Source organism: Lampetra fluviatilis, chromosome 28, assembly GCF_964198595.1.
Source record: "Lampetra fluviatilis chromosome 28, kcLamFluv1.1, whole genome shotgun sequence".
In the NCBI taxonomy this organism is placed as follows: domain Eukaryota; kingdom Metazoa; phylum Chordata; class Hyperoartia; order Petromyzontiformes; family Petromyzontidae; genus Lampetra; species Lampetra fluviatilis.
The window spans coordinates 11,856,824-11,882,276 of NC_136302.1; the positions used below are offsets into that span (position 1 = coordinate 11,856,824).

Genomic DNA, 25,453 nt, shown 5'->3' on the forward strand with positions numbered 1-25,453 from the left:
CTCCTTCATGCACTGCTCAGCTCCCCTTTACAATCCTGTGAAAATTCCACATTCCTATGGAATTATATCGACCCCGGCAAGATGATGGGCTGAGTTAACACCCACCTACCACCCCCATTCCCAAACAAGATTTGGACCCGCAACCTTCCGATTGCGAGCCACTCACTCCACATCACTCACTTGCCGCATCACTCGCTCCCCTCACGACACACATATCACTCACACTCCATACCACACTCACACTCGCATCACAGCACACATCAATCACAACACAACGGTCACTCCCATCGCACAAGACAAAAGATCCCTAAACAGACTGCTGGGGCAAGTGCTGTGAGCTCGCACCTATTGATGTAGCCAGCCGTGCTAATCGGCGCCGCACGTGAGATGGGTGGCCAGCACAAAGCCCGACCGCCTTTGTCTCCCTAGCAGCGATGTTTACACATCACACCAGGTACTCATTTGAGGCCGAGTCGATCCGAGGCCTAGGCTCGCTTCAGGTATTCATCACCGATGTTGGAAATTAGTAGGAATCGAACTCGGGTCGCCGGGTTCCTAGCGCAGCGCGCCAACCGCTACACTACCTCGCCTGCTACGCAGGAGGTCGTGGGTTCGATCCCGACCCTGACGCCTGCTGCTGTAAATTTGGAGTTTGCGTGTCTCTCTCTCTCATCATCATCACGGTGGCTAGGAGATGTCCACTACCTCGCCTGGTGTGCAGGAGGTCGTGGGTTCGATCCAGACCCTGACGCCTGCTGCTGTATATTTGGAGTTTGCGTGTCTCTCTCCCCGTGGTCACGTGGATTTATCTCCACGTCCTCCTCTTTTCCCCTCCACATTTATAATCATCATGCGCTTCATAGTATTTGGCTACTGCGATAAATATCGACACTTCGCTACCATTCGTGCTGACCAGGTCGCTCCTTCAAAAAGAGAAGCTCAGTGGGCCTCGTCTGGTCAAATAAAACACAATAGTTGTAAGTGTTTGCAGGTGCACGTGGGGAACGTGAAGGCATCTGCTTGTGCTGCGCCGCTGCCCCACGTGGCGGTGTCGCGGCGAGAAAGGACGACTCCGGCAGGCGACAAGTGGCGAGCGCGAGTTTATATGGAGCGACAGGGCTCAAGGGGGGCACGGGGGGGGGGCACGGAGGGGGGGCACGGGGGGGGGGCACGAGGGGGGGGAGGCGCGGCTGCATTCGGCATAAACACGGGCGACGCGGCACAGGGTTCGAGCAATACTGAGCGCGGGGTGAGGGGGGGGGCATGGGGAGGGGGGGCATGGGGAGGGGAGGCTGGGGAGAAATCGGGGAGGGGAGGCTGGGGAGAAATCGGGGATGGAGAGGGGGGCACAGGGAGACGGGGGGGGGGGGCATGGGGAGTAAGGAGAGGAGGGTGGGGTATGAGGACAGCGGAGGGCATAGGGAGATAGGGGACAGGGGGAGACAAGGGGGGTCACAAGGGTGGGGGGCACGAGGAGGGAGGGGGGCACGGGGAGGGGGGCACCGCGCGCGCCCTGCGAGTAAGGCAGGCGGTGTTTTGCTCATAGTCGGGTCTCTCTCTATATATATGTATATATGTGTGTGTGTGATTGATACAGGCGTGTGTTTGCGTGTCTCATATATTTATTTATATAAAGATTCTATTTTTCTCCCCCCCCCTCAAACCCATCTTTCCCTTTTACCCCCCCCGACCCGCCCCCCTTGAGCGAAATTGCATAACTCGTGTCGCTGTTGATAGCAACGATCTCGCACCCCTCCCAACGCGTGCCGGATAGTGCAAAGGGTGCACACCTGCCCCTCCCTTCTGACCCCCCCCCCCGGAGGTGCCCCCCCCCCCATATCCTAACCTCAAAACCCCCCACCCCCGGGGGACACGTGCCCTCTGACCCTTCATAGGCAGGTCATCTCATCACACACACACGCGCGCGCCACGGATGGATATTCCCTCGCGGCCCTCGGCGACTCGTTTCGTCTCCTTTCTATTGTTTCTTTCTCGAGTTTTGTTGCCGAATCTCGTTGTCAGAGATGCTCACCGGCGGACGTGCCGCTTCCTCTTGGTCTGTCTCGCGTCCATCTATAACCACGCCGCCCGACCACGTGATCACGTCCCTCCACCACTCTCAACTCATGAACCGTTAAACACCCACGGGATGGACGTGCACTCATTTTAATTCTCCAGCGCGGCCTGTTGTGTAGACTGAGAATGACAATGCCCCCCCCCCTAGCCCCCCAGTTTTCTCTCCTCTCGCTAAAACAACTCCTTCCTCTGGTCAACCAGGGCTCATATATACTGTATATACACACACAGACTGGCTAACACAGCCACAAACTCATACATACATAGACAAAGACCCTCCTTGTAAGCCTTTAGTCTGTTGAGGCAGGTGCTGTTAGCGAGCATATATGAAGGCGTACATACATACACACACAGATGCACGTATGCATCCATTCACAAACCACCTATCCCCCCCCCAAACCCAAACCGGGGGACACCTCTTTTCCCCTCCCCCCTCAACCCCCCCCCAACCCCCCCCCCCCCACCCAAAGAAACTCCCCATCCCGGGCCCGGGGTTGGCGGCGCGGTTGTGGCCCCTGGGTGCAGGGAATGTGTGCGTGAGCTGTACGTACAAAAATATACGTGTGTGCGTGTGTGCGTGCGTGCGCGCGTGCATGCATATACGTGCGTGCGTGTGCGCGGGGCTATGTACACGCCGGGGTGGCACACGGGGGAGGAATCCGTGCAAGTCCCGTGGGGTCCTCCCGCTTTCAGTCCGTGCGTCTCATATATTAAGTCTGTCGCGGCTCTTCTCGGCTGTGAAGCTTCGCACGGACGAGCAGGACGGGGGTCGGGTGGGTGGTGGTCGCGGCAAATCCATCCCCGCTCCCCCCCCACACATCTCAATCTCTCACACACACACACTTGTACACGCACAGGTACACGCACTGGTACACGCAGATATACAAAGACAAAAAGGTACATACAACAGCCGCCATTCGCCACTAGGTGGTTGATGGCGTTACCACAACGTGTTACCACAACACGTTGCCACAGCGCTTTGCCAGGCTATGTGCACTTTGAGGCCACGGTGATGTCGAAGGTCTGCTGCTGGCCGGAGGTCACCAAGTTTACTGATCGAGACGACCCGATGCCAACTTGCTGCATTTTAGCCGCCCGGCGCTCCGCTCGTTGTGAGCGTCGCTCCTCAGCGCTCCGCTCGTTGTTGGAGGGCGACTGCCTCCAACTGCCCAGCAGCGTCCTTCACGAGCCTCCTCCATAGAGGCCGATCTTGACACCGCCGGTACCAGTCATCAGCAAGTCTAATCAGTTCCAAACCATCTCTTCTCTAGCCCATATACCGCGCCTGTATTGGTCACCACTATCCAGCCAAATAGGAGCTGCCTGAGGAATGTGAGCTACATGACCCAGCCAACGCAGCCGTGTCTGCTGGAGGAGCTCACGGATGTGTGAGCTTCTCACACAATCCAGCCTGGTTCAACCCAGGTTGGATCGTAGGCAGGCCCGCATGAATGTTAGAACGTGTGACAAAGCAAGAACATTGAGTGGTGTGAGGCAGAGATCCCCCGTATAGCCTTAACATACGGTTGGGGCAAGTGCTATTAGCGAGTAGCGCCGATGAAGGTTGGCACGGTACATGAGGGGGTGGGTGGCCAGCACCACGCCCGACTGCCTTTGTCCCTGTGGCGATGTTCACACACGCCACACCAGGTACTCATTTGAGGCCGAGTCGACCCAGCGGAGGCCCAGGATCTGTTCAGATAATCGTCACTGGTGTTGGCCATGAGCTGGAATAGAAATGGGGTAGCCAGGTTCATAGCACAGCACGCTAACCGCTGAGTGGTGTAAGACGCGCACACACACACAGACACGCATACAAGTACAAAAACAACACCACATACACAAACACGCTGACAAATACAAACCGCTGTCCGACACACAAACAGACCCAACCGCCCCATACAAACGCGCTCTCTCTCTCGGACACACGCCTATGTACGCACACACAAACACGCACAGGTGCTGATGATTAAATAAAACGAGTCTTGTGGCTGCTGCTGCTGCCACAGTCACCGTGCCACCACGGTCCGTCGTTTCCGGGCGAATACTGAGCGAGTCTCCATGAGCACCGTGGAGGAGGAGCCGAGGCCTCGCGTCGAGGCTCCCCGTCGCCGCGACGACGCAGAAGCCACCGGCGCCGCCGTCGTCGCCGCGACCGTAAAAAAACAACAACGAAGGAGGAGGAGGAGACGACCTCCAGCCGGGCCCGTGCGGGAGCGCGCGAGTCCAGGGCCCCCCCCGTGGGGGGAGGGGGGGGGCAGGTAATCCCCACGTGGGGGAGGGGGTCTCAATGTCCTGTGTACGGGCCTCCGGGACACTGCACGCCAGTCACGGTTCACTACGTGGCGGGGGGGAGGGGCCTCGGGTTTCCACGCACGGGTGGCCCCGACGTGTCCTGCGCGGGCCCCTCAAAGAGTTACAACGGAAGGGGGAGGGGGTGCCCCTCAGTGGCTTGCGTGCGCCGTCAAGGTACGGCGGCGGGTGGGGCCCTCGAGCGTTCCACGTAGGGGGGGTCCTCACTGACCCGTACGGGCCATTAAGGTTCCGCGTGGTGACTCCGTGTGGGCCCTTGCAAGGCTCCGCCGTGGGCCATCAGGCCCCATGGGGGCCCCGTCGGACCGCGAGGGTCAGTAAGGGGGACGCCCGCCCCCACCCCCACCCCCCCACCACCACCAGTGGACCCCCGTTGGAGGGGTCCGTGAAGAAGAAGGTGCCGAGCGGTGGCGCCGCGGTGCCGTTAACAGCCGGCGGCGAGGTCCTGCCGCTGCTCCGGAGCCGGTGCTGGCGGCGAGGGGGAGGAAGAGGGCCGCCCACGGTGGGGCCCGCCGCCCCCCACTCCATCCCCCGTGCCCACCGCCCTCTCCCTGGGGCTCTGCTGCTGCTGGTGCCGAGCGTTCTTTGCGTCTCGCTTCTCCGCGCTGCTGCTCGTGTTGTTGTGGTTGTGGTTGGCGGTGGTGGTGGTGGCGGTGGGCGCTAGCAGCGCCTGCAGCTGGGACAGCCGCCCCTCGCTCGCCACGCGCGCCAACCGCTCGCCGGTGAGCTCCCCGTGCAGCCAGTCGCGCTCCGCCTGCATGGCGCCCAGCCGGCGCGTCACCTGTGCACGGCACCCACGCGCGCACGCACACGCAGGTCAAAACAAAGACTAAGATCCCTCGTGTGGCCTGAACAGACTGTTGGGGTACTCATTTTAGGTGACCTAGTGGAGGCCAAGGACTGGTTCAGATAATCGTCACTGGTGAGTGTGAGCGAGATTCAAACTCGGGTCGGCAGGTGAGCGTGGTGATCGTGGCGATCGTGGCGAGCGTGGCGGTGAGCACAGTGAGCGTGGAGTGGTGGGCGCGTGCGTCACCTGTGCCAGGGCATCCCGGTCTCTGCGCGCCGCCCTCTCGCGCTGCTGGTGAATCTGTTGCGATCGCGCGATTCTCCTCAGCAGCCGCTCCCTCTTCTCGCTCCACTCCAGCGCTGAGTCGAGCAGACGGAGCACCTCCTCCACCTCGTCCGCCTCCTCCTCCTCCACCTCCTCGTCTCGCCTCAACCCCTTCCCCTCCCCCTGGCCCCCCTCCTCCCCCCCCTCTCCGCCTCCGTGCACAGCCACGGTCCTCTCCTCCGCGCCCGTCGCTGCGCGCCGCTCCCCGGCTGCTCCGTCTCCACGACGACCAGCTTCCATCTCGCCATTGTCGTGGCAACCACTGTCACCCATGGAGACGGGAGGTACGTTGTCCGCGTTGCCTCGGAAACCGTCGTTTCCATGGCGACCGCCGGAGGAGGAGGAAGGGGAAGCCGTGTCGTCGTCGTCGCCGTCGTCGCCGTCGTCATCCTCGTGGCGACGCCCGTGGTTGCTGGGCGCGGGCTCCATGGCGACACTCCTCCTCCTCCGCGTGGAGTCGGCCGGGACCGGGGAGCGGCGTGGCGCTGCGGGGACTGTCGCCGCGGGGACTGTTGCCATAGGAACCGTCGGCGAGGACAGGCACGAGGTGGAGGAGGCTGTGGAGGCGCGACAAGGTTTGAGTCAGGATCAGCGCAGAGCGTAGGAGACACCAAGAGACTCAAATCACTCACCACTCACCCAGACCATTCACTACTCACCTCGACCACTCACCACTCAACCATACACCGCTAAACTACTCCACTCTCCCCTCCTCTCACACCACTCCCCACCCAACCCCACTCACCCTCATCTCCGTCCTCCGTCTCCACGTCCACCTCCTCCGACTCCCCGTCCGACCCCGTCGACCCGGACACCCCCGAGGGGGTCCCGTCCCCACCGGCCACTCCGCCGCCAGCCCCCGGAGCTCGGCCCTCTCCCCTCGCAGCGGGGGGCCCCCCCCCCGGCGCCTCCTTGCGGAGATCCCTGCCCCTCGCGGGGGAGAAGGACGAGAGAGACGACAGCGACGACGGCGACGCAAGGAGGAGGGCGGCGGCCTCTCCGGGCCTCGCCGCTCCTCGCTCCGCCTCGCAGCCCGGCGGCTCGGCAAGGGCCGGGCCCCCCACGGAGGGGTTCCTCGGCGCCGGGGGGCCTCCCCTGCAGTCGGGGGGGTCGCGGGGAGGGGACCCTCGCTCCCCGCGGCTCCCAACGCGGCCCTGGGGGGTCGAGGCCCCTCCTCCTCCTCCACCGCCCGGGGGCAGCGCCATGGGAACCAGCGCCACGTTGGGTGCCACGCAGCTGTCGTAGCTGCGGTAGGCACAGTACCTGGGGTTGGCGGGGAGGGCAGCACGGGGCAGCAAAGAGAGATGCTTGTTTACGAACGGTGCGAGGTGGCACGAGGTGGAGCATTGCACGGTCGTGTGGTCAGGTGCTGCACGTCGTAGCGCAGTGTGGTGCAGAGTTCGCGGGGGGTTCGGTGCGGAGTGGAAAAGGACCGGCGTGACGCGGCGTGGTGTGACGCTCACGGGTTGAGTGCGGAGTGAGAGAGGACTCCCATGGGCGCCAACATGAGGCTGGGGTTGTGCATCATGGCCGCCTGTGCCACTCCTGCGCCGCCATCTTTCTCTCCCTTCACGACCGCTCCCTCCGTGGACCAGGGGCGGAACGCGGATGACCTCTGACCCCCACCGCCACTGCCCTCCGACCCTCCCCGATGGCTTGACTGTGCGACAAAATCAACGCGGCATCTCGTTGTCACGCGCTCATCGTATATGCACGCACATATACACGCACGCACACATACACGCGCAACAACTCGTGCATGGACAACGTTAGCATGCGCACACCGAGAGACAACAACAGCCGCCATTCGCCACAAAGTGGTGGTGACGTCACCACGGCCAGGCTAGGTGCACTTTGAGGCCAAGTGAAGTGTGGCAAGCTCCCTGCCGACAGAGGATCACGTGACAGACCCAGGCGTTATGGGTTAACTGACAGATCACTCCCCGCTGTCTCCATCCACAGACGAATACGTAGACAAACAAACACGAAAAAAGATGCACGCAAAGATGCACACTTTCACACAGAGATAGACATTAAAAACACACATTCACAATGTATGCACACGCACATGCACACAGCCTCGCACACGTACGCACACACAGAGGAGAGGTCAGGATTCACGAGTTCACGAGCGCTGATGGCGAGCGGTGCTGGAGGTCATCCCGGAGCGTGCAGGGGTCATGGCCTCGAGCAAAGCGAGCCCAGCAAAGACGGAGCACGCACAGGTGAGTGTGGGGTGAGGTGAGTGGGGTGAGGTGAGTGGGGATAGTTGAGTATATGGCAATACACACAGCACTGCTCAAGCACGCACACACACAGCCAGTGTTATCGGCAGCGCTGAAGGAACAGAGTGTGAGAGTGCATGAGGATGAGAGATTGGGAGAGAGTAGTAGAGAGTGCGAGAGAGTACGAGCCAGGCGGCTATGTGCTAGTCAGTGGTGCTCACCTTGTGCTTAACGTCCCCGTGTCTCTCCCCGTGTCGCTCCCCGTGTCTCTCTCCGTGTCTCTCCCCGTGTCGCTCCCCGTGTCTCTCTCCGTGTCTCTCTCCGTGTCTCTCTCCGTGTCTCTCTCCGTGTCTCTCTCCGTGTCGCTCTCCGTGTCGCTCTCCGTGTCTCTCCCCGTGTCTCTCCTTGCCGATCGAGTGGAACTTTCCGACGAGGCACTCCTCCAGACGCTGCTTCTTCGCCTGCACCGCGTCATTGCCGCTCACCACCTGCACCGGGGGGAAACAACCGCACAACCACCGTCACGCTCACGATCGGCCAGGCAGCGGAACCGCGTGCGTCATGCCGCCGCCGCCGCCACCACCGTCGGTGAAGTCACGAAGCTGGGGGGGGGGGAGCTGGGGGGTGCCAGAAGAGGTGGGGGGGGGCAGCCACAGGAAGCGAAGATAAAGTCCGCGGTGGTAGAGAGGAGGGGGTGGGCGTCGCGGATTAAAACAAGGTTCGGCCAAAGCGCGAGGTGCTGCTGCCAACGTCACGGATAAGGGTGATGGGGCGACCACACTGCAGCCCCAACACGCAAGCCCACACACACACACCACACGCACACACCACACACACACAATCCGGTTACAACCCACACACCACATGCACACACACACAATCCGGCTCCAATGAATGCACACACACCCGTCACGACAAACCCCATATGCACACACTCACACACACCGGTCACCACACGCACTCACACACACCAGTCCCCACACACACTCACACACACCAATCACCACACACAGACACACCGGTCCCCACACACACTCACACTCACCGGTCACCACCAGAACCCTGCCCCGGAGCACCCGTGTGAGCTGTGGTCACTCCTTATACCCTCGGAAAAACAGTGCGGGTGGGTGGGGGGGTAGGTGAGATGTGTGTGTGGTACTCTGCTGCCTCAGTGTTGGTATTTACACGCTGATTCAGGTACGTACTTCTGGACCAAGTCGACCTCGGGGGGGAGGCACAGAACTGGTTCAGATATGTCACCGATGTTTGGCCATCAGCGGGAATCTAACTCGGGTCGCTGAGTCTGTTGTGCAACACGCTGGCTGCGACACTATCGCTCACTACGCAGTAAGAAACCGAGATCCCCCATATAGCCTTTAACAGACTTAGGGCAAGTGCTGTTTGCAAGCACCTATTAAGGCCGGCATACATGGTGCACGAGGGGGTGGAACACTCGTACTAGTGCACACACACATTCACACACACACGCACACAGACACATTCACATACGCACACTCACAACAGCAGCCGCCATTCACCGCTAAGTGTGGCTGACGTCACCTGAGCACCCATGCCAAGCTGGGTGCACAGAGAGGTCAAGAATACAGGCACTCTGGCTGTGTGGGCACGACTGCGGGGACCCTGAATGGACCCCCAAAGCTCCCCAGAGTGGGGGTTCTCATCTCCTAGTGCTGAGCGGGGATGGCGGGGAGAGGCAGAGACCCCTTTAGGACCACCCCCCCCCACAACCCCTAGCGGACCCCTTCGTCAAGCCGGCAGGGTTTGGCATCAAACCCCAGCGGCGCGAGTGAGGAGGGTGGGTGGGTGGGAGCAGTCCCATGTCACGTGTCTACGTTGTGTCCCGTCGGGGGTGTTGCGTGTCGCGTTTCGGTGCCGCGGGTTCTCGTCGCGTCTATGCGCCTCTATGCCCCGTCCCGCCGTCTCTGTTGTGCCACGATGTGGTGTCTCCGTGTCTCCCGTCTCCCTGCCTCCACGTCTGCGTTGTGTCTCCGGGCTACACAGACGCGCCCGCATGCGGGTACACGGGGAGGGGCTGCGTTGTGTTGGCAGCGAAGTCGGCTACGCACGTCAGACCGCCCACACACACACTCGCACACACAATCATACCACTCTCACGCACATATACAAAGACACACACACCCACACGCAGTCACACATACACACACCCACACGCAGTCACACGTACACACCCCCACACACATGCAATCACACTCCCACTCACACTCTCACGCACATATACAGACACACGCACACCGATGGACGCACGCACACACACATACACTCACGCAGATTTGAAAAGACAAAGATCCCCCGTGTAGCCTTAATAGACTGTTGGGGCAAGTGCCGTTAGCGAGCACCTATGAAGGCCGGTACTGCACACGAGGGGGTGCGTGGCCAGCACCACGCCCGACCGCCTTTGTCTCCCCCAGTGGCGATGTTTTTACACACCATCACTGGATCGCCAGGTTTGCAGCGAAGCACGCTAACCACTACACTACCGCTCCCCACGAACAGTCTCCACTGCACACACTTACTTCCCCCTTCTCCGCACACACTCACTCTCTCCACACAGACTCACTCCCCGCTTGCTCTTCCTACTACACACACACACTCACCCTCTCCACTCCTCACACCCACACACGGCCACTTTCCCTCCACACTCTCCTCAGCACAAAAACCAAGACTCCCCGTATAGCCTTTCAAAGACTGTGAGGGCAAGTGCTGTTAGCGAGCACCTATGAAGGAACGCACACACGCACACCCTCCTCCTCACACCACACACTCTGCCCATACACTCCCCCGCACACTCTCCCCACACACACACCCACCCCTCCTCCCCACACACACCCACACACCCTTCCCCACTCCCCCACACACACACTCTCCCAACTCTCTCCCCCCACCACCACCACCACCGCTCCCCACGTGACCAGGCGCCAACACAGACGCGAGCTTTGTCCTCCCTCTCCCTTCAACCCCTCCCCCCCCCTCGTCTTGGCCGTAGCTCTCCCATTGCTCTCGCTGATTTTCCTCTCTCCCTGCTCTCTCCCCCCTCCTCCTCCTCCCTCCCCGTGCACTCTCTCTCCGCTCTCACGGTGGAGCACGTCACTCATTCTGAATCAGAGCCGGGGGGCCCAGGGAGGGAGGAGAGAGCGGGGGATGAGAGAGAGGTTCTCTTATGAGGTTCGGCCACTCTCCACCCACACACACGCGAATACATTCACACACAGATACACAACAACTACTGCAGATTGCCACTCAGTGGCGGTGACGTCACCGCGGCTGTTGTGCCAAGCTAGGTGCACATCGAGGTGCGCACAGACACACAAAGATCGCCCTTATAGCCCAAACAAACGTTTAGAGCAAGTGCTGGGAGCGAGCACCTATTAGTACTGGAACGGTAAACGTGGGGGTGGGTGGTAAGCACCATGCCTGACCGCCTTTGTCTCCCCAGTGGCGATGTTTACACACCGCACCAGGTACTCATTTGAGGCCGAGTCTACCTAGGGGAGGCCGAAGATCGGTTCGTAGCGCAGCGCGCTAACCATCACATTACTGCTCCCCACACAGATAAATACACACACACATAGTTACACACACGCACATATAGAAATACGCACACAATCACAAGGACACAGGCGTTCACAAACGATACAGAATCACGTATCCCCCCCCCCACCGCCCCACAATCCCATCCCCCCCGCCCCCACACCACGCATCCCCAACCATCCCTCTCCACCCCCCACAACACGTATCCCATCATCCCCCCATATTGGCCCGGGGTCCAAGAAGCAACGACACGAGGCGTTTGCGAACCGACCCCTGTTGAGGGCCCCACGACAGCCTTTTCCCCCCTCCTCCTCCTCCCCCCCCCATGCCTTTCCCTTCTCCCCCCCCCTACATCCCTCCTCCTCCTACTCCTACCCATGCCTCCCCTCCTATTCCCCCATCCCGTCTCCCCGCTCTCTCCCAGCCCCACTCCACTCGCTCCCACATCCGTTTACTACTTCCATGCACCCCCCCCCAAACCCCGCATCTCCATCATCATCCAATGCCGTCACCCAATCGTGGATGCACACGGCTCGTCAGTCGGCAATGGCTCACAGTCCACACTGCTCCAGTCTCAATAAGTATAATTTAAAAAAAAATATATTCCAAAGTCAGCGAAATCCTGATCAAATGAGCATCGAGGCACCGACGCTCATCTCGCTCCTCTTCACAGCCCTGAGCCAGTGCTGGAAATTCCATATTCCCATGGCGGAGGCGAGTCGACCCAGAGGACACAACAACAGCTTTTGACTTCCCCACACAGTGAGTGCTGCGCGTTTCGTAGACTCTGTAGGGATCAGGGGATGGAGTCGACCTCCTCCCCACTCCGGCCCCAAACCGGGATTTGAACCCACGACACATTCCCATTGCGAGCTAGCTGCTTGCTCCACCGCTGGTTTACTTAGGCGGGTACAATCATAACAGGGTCCTTCATCTACCCGAAAAAGTCTCACGGAGTCTCAAGACTCATTTTCAGGAGAGTGCTGCTGCAGAAGTGCTGTTTCGTACACTTGATTTGGAAGAAATCCAACGCAAGGTTTATGAGGTGGTGACGCCCGTGGACCCGCACAGATGGATTCAGTAATCCATCGTTGCACTGACATTTCCTGGACAACTCCCAGTCTAATCCTACAACACCTGGTACACCCCAGGCAGTCTCTCAGGCAATACCGAATCAGGCTCAAACCTGCTTAGCTTCGAAGATAGTGGCCACTCGCATAGACACGCAACACGAGACCAACAACAAGAACACCATCATCCCCAACAACCACCTCCCAACAATCACCTCCATCACTATCACCATCACATCACCATCACTACCATCACACAAACTAAAATCATCACGATTTGAAGCTTTCGTGACTGCAGGAATCCATACTCGTTGGTTCGTTCGGTAAAGTCACGTAGGTAGAAAATAATAATAGTTCACGACGTTTCGATCGCCACATAAGCAACCATCTTCAGGTGGTCTCCCACGATGAGCTATTATTTGTATTCTTCTACCTACGTGACTTTACCGAAAAAACCAAAGAGTATAAAATCATCACCTCCACCAACTACCACCTCCATCACTACCATCATTATTATCACCACCACCTCCCTCACCCACCTCCAACATTCATCTTCACCCCCCAACGTCACGACCATCACCACGACTACCTGTGTAAATCACATGCGAATGAATATATTTACATTCGTAGATGTTATGTTTAAACAAATTATTTGGTGAAGCTGCTGCTGCTGCATTGACAGCTCCGCACAAACATAAATAACACCACAACTCACATTCACCAATAATACTGTGGCCTTAGACAGGAAATATATATTACTTAATATAACAGCCGACGTTTCAGGCAATGCCCCCTCTTCAACGGCCATTCTTTATACGACGATGGAGCATTGCCCGTCATTTTTTTTTAAGGCCACACACAGCAGCAGCATCATCAGTTGTTATTGAATGGTCGGTGGTGGCCAATGTAGCATGTTGAATGGAACTAACGAGACCAGGAGACAACAACAACAACTAACGAGACCAGCAGACAACAACAACAACTAACGAGACCAGTAGACAACAACAACTAACGAGACCAGTAGACAACAACAACAACAACTAACAAGACTTGAGATTACAACTAAACGAAGCCAAACAAACGGCTCATCGCATCGTGCAGCGCCCGCAACACGCTGGCTCATAACGACGAATCGCATCGCATGCGGAACGAGTAGCCACGCGTGCATCACACATGCCTAGTGGGAGCGTCAGCATGGGGACGAAGGGGGGGGCTAGGTGGAGGGGGGGGGGCTCCTCCCCCCCCACCCAACCCCTCGCTCCCCCGCCCCTCGTGCACTCGCCCCCCTCCCTCACCCCGCCCCCCGGCATGCGAGACTCGAAGAGAACATTAGTTTCCGTGGTGACCAGGCAGCTCGTCTGTGTTTTGTCTGAAAGGGAAGGACGCGCGTGCGGGATGTGGGCGGTGGGATGGGCGGGCGGGGGAGGGGGGGTGGGGAGGGGGGGGCTATGGGGGGAGGAAGAGGGGGGGGGCACCGTCACGCATTCGTGATGTAGGCGCACACACATACACATGGTCATACACACACATGGACCCACACACACACACACATGGACCCACACACACACACATGGACCCACACACACACATACACCCACACACACACCCACACACACACATACACCCACACACACACATACACCCACACACACACACATGGACCCACACACACACACATGGACCCACACACACACACATGGACCCACACACACACACATGGACCCACACACACACACATGGACCCACACACACATGGACCCACACACACACACACACGGACCCACACACACACACGATTCGACACAATATATACATATTGTACCATATACATTCATAACACATACACTTAAAACATAGATATTACACATCACACTATTACTGCCTGGACATTCATGTGCGCGTTGTTAATAACCAATAATATTAAACAAAACTTTATCACACGCGCATAATTATACAAAGATCCCCCCCCCGTATGGCCTTAACAGATTGTTCGAACATGAGCCTTTTTTTTAGCGAGCACCTATATGAAATGTCGGCACGGCACACGAGGTGTGTGTCGTTAGCCCAGCACCACGCCCGGCTGCCTTTGTCTCCCCAGAGGCGATGTTGACACACCGCACCAGGTACGCATCTGAGGCAGAGGCGATCTACACAGGTATATATACACCCACACACTAAAATATCATTACTCAGTGACGGTGAGGTCACCGCAACGCTTGCGCCAGGCTGTGTGCACACTTTCACAGACAGATGCTTAACAAAAACTAAGATGCCCCGTATAGCCTCAAGATATTGTTGGGACAAGTGCTGTTGGCAAGTCGCACCTATGAAGGCCGGCACGGCACACGAAGGGGTGGGATCGCCAGCAACACGCCCGGCCGCCTTTGTCTCCCCAGTGGCGATGTTTACACACAGCACCCGGTACACACATACACGCTCATAGTCACACACTCATATACACATATACACGAGTGCACGCACGCATACACATTCACGCACTTTTGCGCAGAATACCTGCGTTCGTACTCACATTCGCACACACACACCAACTCCAACACACACTAACACCAGCACACACATCAACTTATACAAGATACGAAAACAGTACACCTGTGCATAGCACACCAACGCTAATCCAATCACAACCAAGACCATCAGAATCCAGACACAAATCAAGATACAATTACAACCCAGACGATCCAAACACAATCACCACTAACACAAAGCCAGACAAAAACACAACCAGGACGCAACATTAGACACATGCCCAACCCAGAACCCAGACACTCTCACTCACCACACAGACACTCACTCTCACCACCCAGACACTCACTCTCACCACCCAGACACTCACTCTCACCACCCAGACACTCACTCTCACCATCCAGACACTCACTCTCACCACCCAGACACTCACCACCCAGACACTCTCTCTCTCACCACCCAGACACTCACCACCCAGACACTCTCTCTCTCACCACCCAGACACTCTCTCTCTCACCACCCAGACACTCACCACCCAGACACTCACAACCCAGACACTCACAACCCAGACACTCACTCACCACCCAGACACTCACTCACTACCCAGACACTCACTCACTCTCACCACCCAGACACTCACCACCCAGACACTCTCTCTCACCACCCAGACACTCACTCACTCTCACCGCCCAGACACTCACCACCCAGACACTCACTCTCACCACCCAAACACTCTCTCTCACCACCCAGACACTCTCTCTCACCACCCAGACACTCACTCTCACCACCCAGACACTATTTCTCTCACAACCCAGACACTCTCTCTCACCACCCAGACACTCACTCTCACCACCCAGACACTATTTCTCTCACAACCCAGACACTCTCTCTCACCACCCAGACTCTCTCACCACCCAGACACTCTCTCTCACCACCCAGACACTCTCTCTCACCACCCAGACACTCTCTCTCTCACCACCCTGACACTCACTCTCACCACCCAGACACTATTTCTCTCACAACCCAGACACTCACTCTCACCACCCAGACACTCTCTTTCACCACCCAGACACTCTCTCTCACCACCCAGACACTCACTCTCACCACCCAGACACTATTTCTCTCACAACCCAGACACTCAACACCCAGACACTCACTCTCACCACCCAGACACTCTCTCTCACCACCCAGACACTCTCTCTCACCACCCAGATACTCACTCTCACCACCCAGACACTCTCTCTCACCACCCAGACACTCACTCTCACCACCCAGACACTATTTCTCTCACAACCCAGACACTCTCTCTCACCACCCAGATACTCTCTCTCACCACCCAGACACTCTCTCTCACCACCCAGACACTCACTCTCACCACCCAGACACTATTTCTCTCACAACCCAGACACTCACTCTCACCACCCAGACACTCTCTCTCTCACCACCCAGACACTCTCTCTCACCACCCAGACACTCACTCTCACCACCCAGACACTATTTCTCTCACAACCCAGACACTCACCACCCAGACACTCACTCTCACCACCCAGACACTCTCTCTCACCACCCAGACACTCTCTCTCACCACCCAGACACTCTCTCTCACCACCCAGACACTCTCTCTCACCACCCAGACACTCACTCTCACCACCCAGACACAAACACAACCCAGACAACACAACCCGGGCAACCCATCACCTCTCCCCCCCCACTGCCCAAACTGGAAGTCACCAAAGCCGACGCTAAAATTAGCTTAACCTTAGGCTCACAGAGCCCGCTCAGAGACGGCGCAAGTCTAGCTCGTAGCTCCCCCGGCCGGCCCCCCCTCTAGCGAAGCCCACATTGGCACATTCCATTCCCTATTGCCAGATATGGGGCGTCTATCGGCGCCACGTTCCGGGGGGAGACGCGGAGAGAGGGCCCCAGCCAATGCTGACGGGGTCGATTTGTGGGGACGGAGGCAGTGGGGGGTAGCGGGGTGACCAACAACAACAACCACGGGCACGGGTTCACGGTGCAAGGGTTCACGAGGCAATAGTTTCACGGGGGAAGGGTTCAACGGGGCAAGGGTTCCATGGGTTGCAGTTCATGCCACGGGGTTTCGGGGGCAGGGGTTTCACGGGGAAATGGTTCATGGGAGGAGGGTTCACGGGCAGGTGTTCACACACGGGTTCGTAGGTCAGAGGTTAATGTAAAAGCCCCGCACACACCTCAATGCGTGATACCCAGTTTTACACACACACACACTTACATTGACTAACACCGTACGCAAAAACAAATATCCCCCATAAAGCATTTAACAGACTGGTCAAGTGCTGTACGCGAGCACCTATTACGGCTATATAACCAGGCCCAGTCACTCCCGTCTCGCCAAAGATGATTCTTTTACACCGGACCACGTACTCGTTTAAGGCCGAGTAGACATAGGGGAGGGCCTACGAACGGTTCAGATAATCACCATGGAACTTAGCCGTGGTCGAGATTCGAACTCGCCGTACGTAATATACATACACACAATCTTCGCACGCAAACTCTCGACTACGTACAATCATACACCCTACAGATACTCACACACAGGATAAAACATAAGTATAACCACACGCCCACAGTCACGCACACCCCCTATACAAGTGTGTGTGTATATGGAAGGGCGTGTGTATGCGTGATACGATGTGGGTGATGACGCGAATATGAATGTGTTCCACACCAGGGAATACATAAGGGTTACGGGTGTGTGTGATGCAGGGGGAAGTGTGTGTGTGCTACACAGGGGGAAGTGTGTGTGGCTAAGGGATTAGGTGTGTGTGTGATGCACGGGGGAGGTGTGTGTCCTACACAGCGGGGAGTGTGTGTGGCACAGGGATTAGGTGTGTGTGGGTGTGTGGGCGCTACACGTGGTGTTGGTGTGTGCTTGACAGAGAGGCTGTGTTCTACAGAGAGGTGTGTGTGTGTGTAATGCACGGGGGAGAAGGTGTGTGTCCTACACAGCGGGGAGTGTGTGTGGCACAGGGATTAGGTGTGTGTGTGGGTGTGTGTGTGGGCGCTACACGTGGTGTTGGTGTGTGCTTGACAAGGAGAGGCTGTGTTCTACACAGATAGGTGTGTGTGATGCACAGGGGAGAAGGTGTGTGTCCTACACAGCGGGGAGTGTGTGTGGCACAGGGATTAGGTGTGTGTGTGGGTGTGTGTGTGGGCGCTACACGTGGTGTTGGTGTGTGCTTGACAAGGAGAGGCTGTGTTCTACACAGAGAGGTGTGTGTGATGCACAGGGGAGAAGGTGTGTGTCCTACACAGCGGGGAGTGTGTGTGGCACAGGGATTAGGTGTGTGTGTGGGTGTGTGTGCGTGCTAACACGGGGCGGGAGAGGAGGGCTGTGCGAGAGCCAAACCAGGACACGCTCACCCCGCGCGCGCAAGTCCGCTCGGCATTTTTTACTCGAAAACAGCGGCTCCCACTCACGTGACCCAGCACATTCCAATTACACAGCCCCCCCCTCCCCCTCCTCCTCCACACGGCTCATCTCCCCCACCACCAGCACCACTACCACACACCCCCCCCACATCCCTGTACTCCCCCCTTATCCCGGGCCCCACGCCGCTCATCCACCCACCACGCTTCCCTCCCCTCGCAGCCTCCATCCACCACCCCCCATTCATCCCCCTCATCCCGGCCCCACGCAGAGCTTCTGCTGCTGCTGCCCCCCCCCGGCATGAATCCCCCGTCCCCGCCCCGTGACCTTGGGAGCCACAGACCCCCCCCGCCAGCGCCGCCACCGCTACCCCCCCTCGCCACCCCTAGTCGGCACATCGGGTCCATAAAACGGGAGACAGATAAGAACGGGGAGAGAGAGGCGCGTAAACAGGGTCGCGTGGGGACGCGGACGCCTCGACACCTCGTCGTCATCCGCACCTCGTCACCATGGCATCACCACCACCATCATCATCATCGTCATCATCACATCATCGCCACAACCATCAACCTCGTCATCATCATCATCGCCACAACCATCAACCTCGTCGTCATCATCATCGTCATCACCATCAACCTCGTCATCATCATCATCGCCACAACCATCAACCTCGTCGTCATCATCATCGTCATCACCATCAACCTCGTCATCATCATCATCGCCACAACCATCAACCTCGTCGTCATCATCATCGTCATCACCATCAACCTCGTCATCATCACATCATCGCCACAACCATCAATCGCATCATCACATCGCCACAACCATTAACCTTGTCATCATCATCGTCATCACCATCAACCTCGTCGTCATCATCACCATCATCATCACCACAACCATCAACCTCGTCATCATCACCATCGCCACAACCATCAACCTCATCATCATCATCATCATCACGATCAGCATCACCACCAACTCACCTCGTCAGCATCACCACCCGTGACCACCTAACCTCGTCAGCACCGCGACAAACGAAGAGTCACCCACACGCATCATCTTCACGAGCACACCTCATCACTCATAGCCCTCCTAACCACTACCCCACACTTTTATCTCATCACTCATAGCCCTGGTCACCACTACCCCACACTCTCACCTCGTCACCGCTACCCCACTCACTCACCTCGTCACTCATAGCCCTCCTAACCACTACCCCACTCACTCACCTCATCACCACTACCCCACTCACTCACCTCGTCACTCATAGCCCTGGTCACCACTACACCACACTCTCACCTCGTCACCACTACCCCACTCACTCACCTCATCACCACTACCCCACTCACTCACCTCGTCACTCATAGCCCTCCTAACCACTACCCCACTCACTCACCTCATCACCACTACCCCACTCACTCACCTCGTCACTCATAGCCCTCCTAACCACTACCCCACAATTTTATCTCATCACTCATAGCCCTGGTCACCACTACCCCACACTCTCACCTCGTCACCGCTACCCCACTCACTCACCTCATCACCACTACCGCACTCACTCACCTCATCACTCATAGCCCTCGTCACCACTACCCCACACACTCACCTCGTCACTCATAGCCCTCATCACCACTACCCCACACTCTCACCTCATCACCACTACCCCACACACTCACCTCGTCACTCAGCCCTGGTCACCACTACCCCACACACTCACCTCGTCACTCATAGCCCTCGTCACCACTACCCCACACTCTCACCTCGTCACCACTACCCCACACACTCACCTTGTCACTCATAGCCCTCGTCACCACTACCCCACTCACTCACCTCGTCACCACTACCCCACACTCTCACCTCATCACCACTACCCCACACACTCACCTCGTCACTCATAGCCCTGGTCACCACTACCCCACACACTCACCTCGTCACTCATAGCCCTCGTCACCACTACCCCACACTCTCACCTCGTCACCACTACCCCACACACTCACCTCGTCACTCATAGCCCTGGTCACCACTACCCCACACTCTCACCTCGTCACCACTACCCCACACACTCACCTCGTCACTCATAGCCCTCGTCACCACTACCCCACACTCTCACCTCGTCACCACTACCCCACACACTCACCTCGTCACTCATAGCCCTGGTCACCACTACCCCACACTCTCACCTCGTCGCCACACGGAACGCATGCGGGGCGGGGGGGTGGTCAGTAGCATGAAAAACAAAAGCAGCGGAGGGGCGTAAACAGCCCCCACCCCCCACCCCCCCGCCCCCCGCCCCCCACAGCCCCGCCCCTCGGCGGGACAGAGACACGCGGTGACCTCCCCCCGCCCCTCGGGACGCGACTCAGATCCTCGAGCGCAAAACATGACACACACACACGTGTATGTGTATATATAAATATATATACATACACGTGTGTGTGTATGTATATATATACACGTGTGTATGTATATTCATATACACACACACACGTGTACACGTGTGTGTGTGTATATAAATATACAAACGTATAGACACACACACTCCCTTACTAGCACACAGGCCGGCCACGCGAGTTTGATTCCCTGCCACGGCTAACAACGTGTTAGGCCAAAGACAAAGATCCACAGTATACAGATTGTAGGGGCAAGTTCTGTTAGCGAGCACCTATGAAGGCCGGAACAGTACACGAGGGGGCGGGTGGCCAGCACCACGCCCGACCGCCTTTGTCTCCACAGTGGCGATGTTTTGTGACACAGATACTCATTTGAGGCCGAGTCGACCTAGGGGATGAGGCCCTGGACCGGTTCCAATAATCGTCACCCGTGTTGGCTGTGAGTGGGAATCGAACCCGGCGGCCCGGGTTCATAGCGCAGCGCGCTAACACTACCGCTCTCCACACACACTGACACACACCAACACACACCGACACACAAAGATAAAGATCCCCCGTATAGCCTTAACAGACTGTAGGGGCAAGTGCTGTTAGCGAGCACCTATGAAGGCCGGAACGGTACACGAGGGGGTGGGTGGCCAGCGCCACGCCCGACCGCCTTTGTCTCCCCAGTGGCGATGTTTACACACCGCACCAGGTACTCATTTAAAGCTGAGTCGACCTAGGGGAGGCCCAGGACCGGTTCAGATAATCGTCACTGGTGTTAGCCGTGAGCGGGAATCGAACCCGGCGGCCCGGGTTCATAGCGCAGCGCGCTAACACTACCGCTCTCCACACACACTGACACACACCAACACACACCGACACACACACACTGACACACACACACGCACTGACACACACGGACACGCACGTGTCCTCTACGCGCTCACCCACTCACTGTCCGCCCTGAAAATCGAGTTTAATGAATGGAGGCTCCGGGGAGAACCCACCGCTTCCGTCACCCCCCCCACCCCCACACAGCACGCCCCACCCCGCCCCCCTCCCCCTCAAGACCCCGGTCCCTCCCAGCCCAGACGCCCCCCCCCAGCCCGGGGGAATGAAGGTGAGTGAGGTGGGGGGAGCGAGGTGGGGGTGAGGTGGCGGGAGGTGGGGGGAGTGAGGTGGGGGGGGAGTGAGGTGGGGGGGTGAGGTGGGGGTGAGGTGGGGGTGAGGTGGGGGGGGAGTGAGGTGGGGGGGGGAGGTGGGGGGGTGAGGTGGGGGTGGGGGGAGTGAGGTGGGGGGGGAGTGAGGTGGGGGGGGGGAGGTGGGGGGGTGAGGTGGGGGGGTGAGGTGGGGGGAGTGAGGTGGGGGGAGGTGGGGGGGAGTGAGGTGGGGGGAGGGGCGGATTTGTGCGAGGCGAGACTGCGTGGGCGGACGGAGACAGCGGCACCTCGCATGCCCTCCCCTGGCGCCCTGCCCGCGTCTCGCCTGTCCCATCTCGTCTGTCTGTCCTGCCTGTGTCCTGTCTGCCTGCCTGTCTGTGTCCTGTCTATCCTGTCCGCCTGTCTGTCAGCCCGTCTGTCTGCCTGTCCTGTCTGTCTGCCCGTGTCCTGTCTGTCTGTCTGCCCGTGTCCTGTCTGTCTGCTTCCCTGTCTGTCTGTCTGCCCGTCTGCCTGTCTGTCTGTGCGTTTGTCTGTCTGTCAGCCCGTCTGTCTGCCTGTCCTGTCTGTCTGCCCGTGTCCTGTCTGTCTGTCTGCCCGTGTCCTGTCTGTCTGTCTGCCCGTGTCCTGTCTGTCTGTCTGCCCGTGTCCTGTCTGTCTGTCTGCCCGTGTCCTGTCTGTCTGTCTGCCCGTGTCCTGTCTGTCTGCTTCCCTGTCTGTCTGTCTGCCTGTCTGCCTGTGTGTCTGTCTGCCTGCCTGTCTGTGTGTCTGCCTGTGTGGCTGTCTGCCCGTCTGCCGGTCTGTCTGCCCGTCTGTCTGCCTGTGTCTGCCCGTGTCCTGTCTGCCTGTCTGCCTGTCTGCGGGGTTTGTCCTTTAGTCTGTCCTGGGGGTGAGCGCACTGCGCTACGGAGTCCCGAGTCTCGCTCCCTGCCGACAACAGTGGCTGTGATGTTTAGCCGGTCCCCCCTAGGTCGGCTCTGCCTCAAATGAGTACCCCGGTGCGATGGGTGAACCTCGTCACCGGGGGTGACAAAGGCGGCCGGGCGTGGTGCTGGCCACCCACCCCCCCTCGTGTGCCATACACCGTGTATAGATGAGGGGGTATTTTTATGTTTGTGTGCGCCTGCCTTAATTTGTGTCCGTTCTTCTACGTATTTATGTCTGACCGAGTTTGTATGCCGACGTCTGATGGCGAGGGATGACGACGGTGATGGCGAGTGATGATGTTGGTTGGTGCTGGTCAGGGATGTTGGTGAGGGACGATGTTGGTTGGAGATGGTGAGGGATGACGTAGGTGATGGTGAGGGACGATGTTGGTGATGGTGAGGGGGGAGGGACGATGTTGGTGAGGGGGGTATGTTGGTGATGGTGAGGGGGGAGGGGCGATGTTGATGAGGGGGGGGATGTTGGTGATGGTGAGGGGCGATGTTGGCGAGGGGGGAGGGGTAAGGGGGGAGGGGCGATGTCGGTGATGGTGAGGGGCGATGTTAGCGAGGGGGGAGGGGCGATGTTGGGGGAGGGGTGATGGTGAGGAGTGAGGGGCGATGTTGGTAAGGGGCGAGGGGAGGGGCGATGTTGGTGAGGAGTGAGGGGCGATGTTGGTGATGGTGAGGGGGGAGGGGCGATGTTGGGGGAGGGGTGATGGTGAGGAGTGATGGGCGATGTTGGTGATGGTGAGGGGGGAGGGGCGATGTTGGTGATGGTGAGGGGGGAGGGGCGATGTTGGGGAGGGGTGATGGTGAGGAGTGAGGGGCGATGTTGGTGAGGGGGGGTGAGGGGGGAGGGGCGATGTTGGTGATGGTGAGGGGGGAGGGGCGATGTTGGTGATGGTGAGGGGGGTGAGGGGCGATGTTGGTGAGGGGGGTGAGGGGGGAGGGGCTCTGCGCTGCGAGTCGCGGCGCGGGAAATGGCGGCTCCGCGCGGCAAAATGGATGGAGACGCGGGGAGAGCGGAGCTCGGAGACACGACACAGACACCTCTCATACACATAGACAGTCTCACACATAGACAGTCTCACACATAGACAGTCTCACACGTAGACACAGACATAGACACTTCTATCTCTTACATAGACAGACACCTCTATCTCTTACATAGACACACATATAGACAGTCTCACACATAGCCACACACAGACAGTCTCAGACATAGACAGTCTCACACATAGACAGTGACACGTATATCTCTTACATAGACACAGTCTCACACATAGACACAGACACACACATAGACAGTCTCACACATAGACACACACAGACAGTCTCACACATAGACACACACAGACAGTCTCACACATAGACAGTGACACGTATATCTCTTACATAGACACAGACAGTCTCACACATAGACATATACACTTCTATCTCTTACATACACTTCTCTTACATAGACAGTCTCACACATAGACACTTCTCTTACATAGACACAGCCACTTCTATCTCTTACATAGACAGTTTCACACAGCGACACGTCTCGTACAGAAACAAGACTCAGGCACACGACCCAGACATGTCTAACACAAGTCTCACATTCAGACAAGATCCACACATACAAGACACAGAGACACACGCAAAGTGACAGCTCGGATATAGACAATGTTACAGATACTTCTCAAACACGCCTAGTTAACAAGACCTCCGATACAGACACAGATCTCACACAGACCCATACACATGCCTGCCATGCACCACTCTTCTTCCACAAAGACTTACACGTAGACATCGATGACATCTGCTGAGACACGTACCAGACATGATACACAGAAACATACGAACGCATTACTACATACACATGTTTACAAAGAACTCAGAAACACACCGGTACACATTATTACACACAAAGATCCCCCAGATAGCCTTAACAGACTGTAGGGGCAAGGTGCTGTTAGCAAGAATGGTACACGAGGGGGTGGGTGGCCAGCACCACGCCCGACCGCCTTTGTCTCCCCAGTGGCGATGTTTACACACCGCACTAGATACTCATTTGAGGCTAAGTCGACCTAGGGGAGGCCCAGGACCGGTTCAGATAATCGTCACTGGTGTTGACCGTGAGCGGGAATCGAACCCGTACACTACCGCTCCCCACAAGGGTGCACACACACACACACACGTGTAAACATACACACACACGTGTGTAAACATACACATGTTCACACACAACAATCTTGCCTTGAGGCTAATGGTATCTGGCAGAAAAATCACCGTCTCAGAAACTCTGATGGGGTGGTGAGCAACGTGGGATGGTGAGTGGTGGGGAGTGAAATAGTGCAGGAAGGAACGTGGGATGTACACAGGAGAGGGACGATGGTGAGGTGTGGGATGGTGAGTGGTGTGTGGGATGGTGAGGTTGTGTGGGATGGTGAGGTTGTGTGGGATGGTGAGTGGTGTGTGGGATGGTGAGGTTGTGTGGGATGGTGAGTGGTGTGTGGGATGGTGAGGTTGTGTGGGATGGTGAGGTTGTGTGGGATGGTGAGTGGTGTGTGGGATGGTGAGGTTGTGTGGGATGGTGAGTGGTGTGTGGGATGGTGAGTGGTGTGTGGGATGGTGAGTGGTGTGTGGGATGGTGAGGTTGTGTGGGATGGTGAGGTTGTGTGGGATGGTGAGTGGTGTGTGGGATGGTGAGTGGTGTGTGGGATGGTGAGTGGTGTGTGGGATGGTGAGG

The 25,453-nt window shown here is 57.8% G+C and overlaps 1 protein-coding gene across 2 annotated transcripts in view; it reads right to left on the minus strand.

Annotated features, from left to right (window-relative positions):
- Positions 1-4,734: 4,734 nt before the first annotated feature.
- The window catches only part of LOC144942796 (uncharacterized), a 38,531-nt gene continuing 17,812 nt past the window's right edge, over positions 4,735-25,453 (minus strand). For both annotated transcript variants that reach the window (XM_078869738.1, XM_078869737.1), the window contains exons 3-7: positions 7,950-8,216; positions 6,967-7,163; positions 6,249-6,766; positions 5,426-6,060; positions 4,735-5,170 (exon numbers count right to left, since the gene is read on the minus strand). In XM_078869738.1, coding sequence (XP_078725864.1) covers positions 4,814-5,170; positions 5,426-6,060; positions 6,249-6,766; positions 6,967-7,163; positions 7,950-8,216 — 1,974 coding nt within the window. In that variant the 3' untranslated portion in view covers positions 4,735-4,813. The remainder of the gene's footprint in view (positions 5,171-5,425; positions 6,061-6,248; positions 6,767-6,966; positions 7,164-7,949; positions 8,217-25,453) is intronic.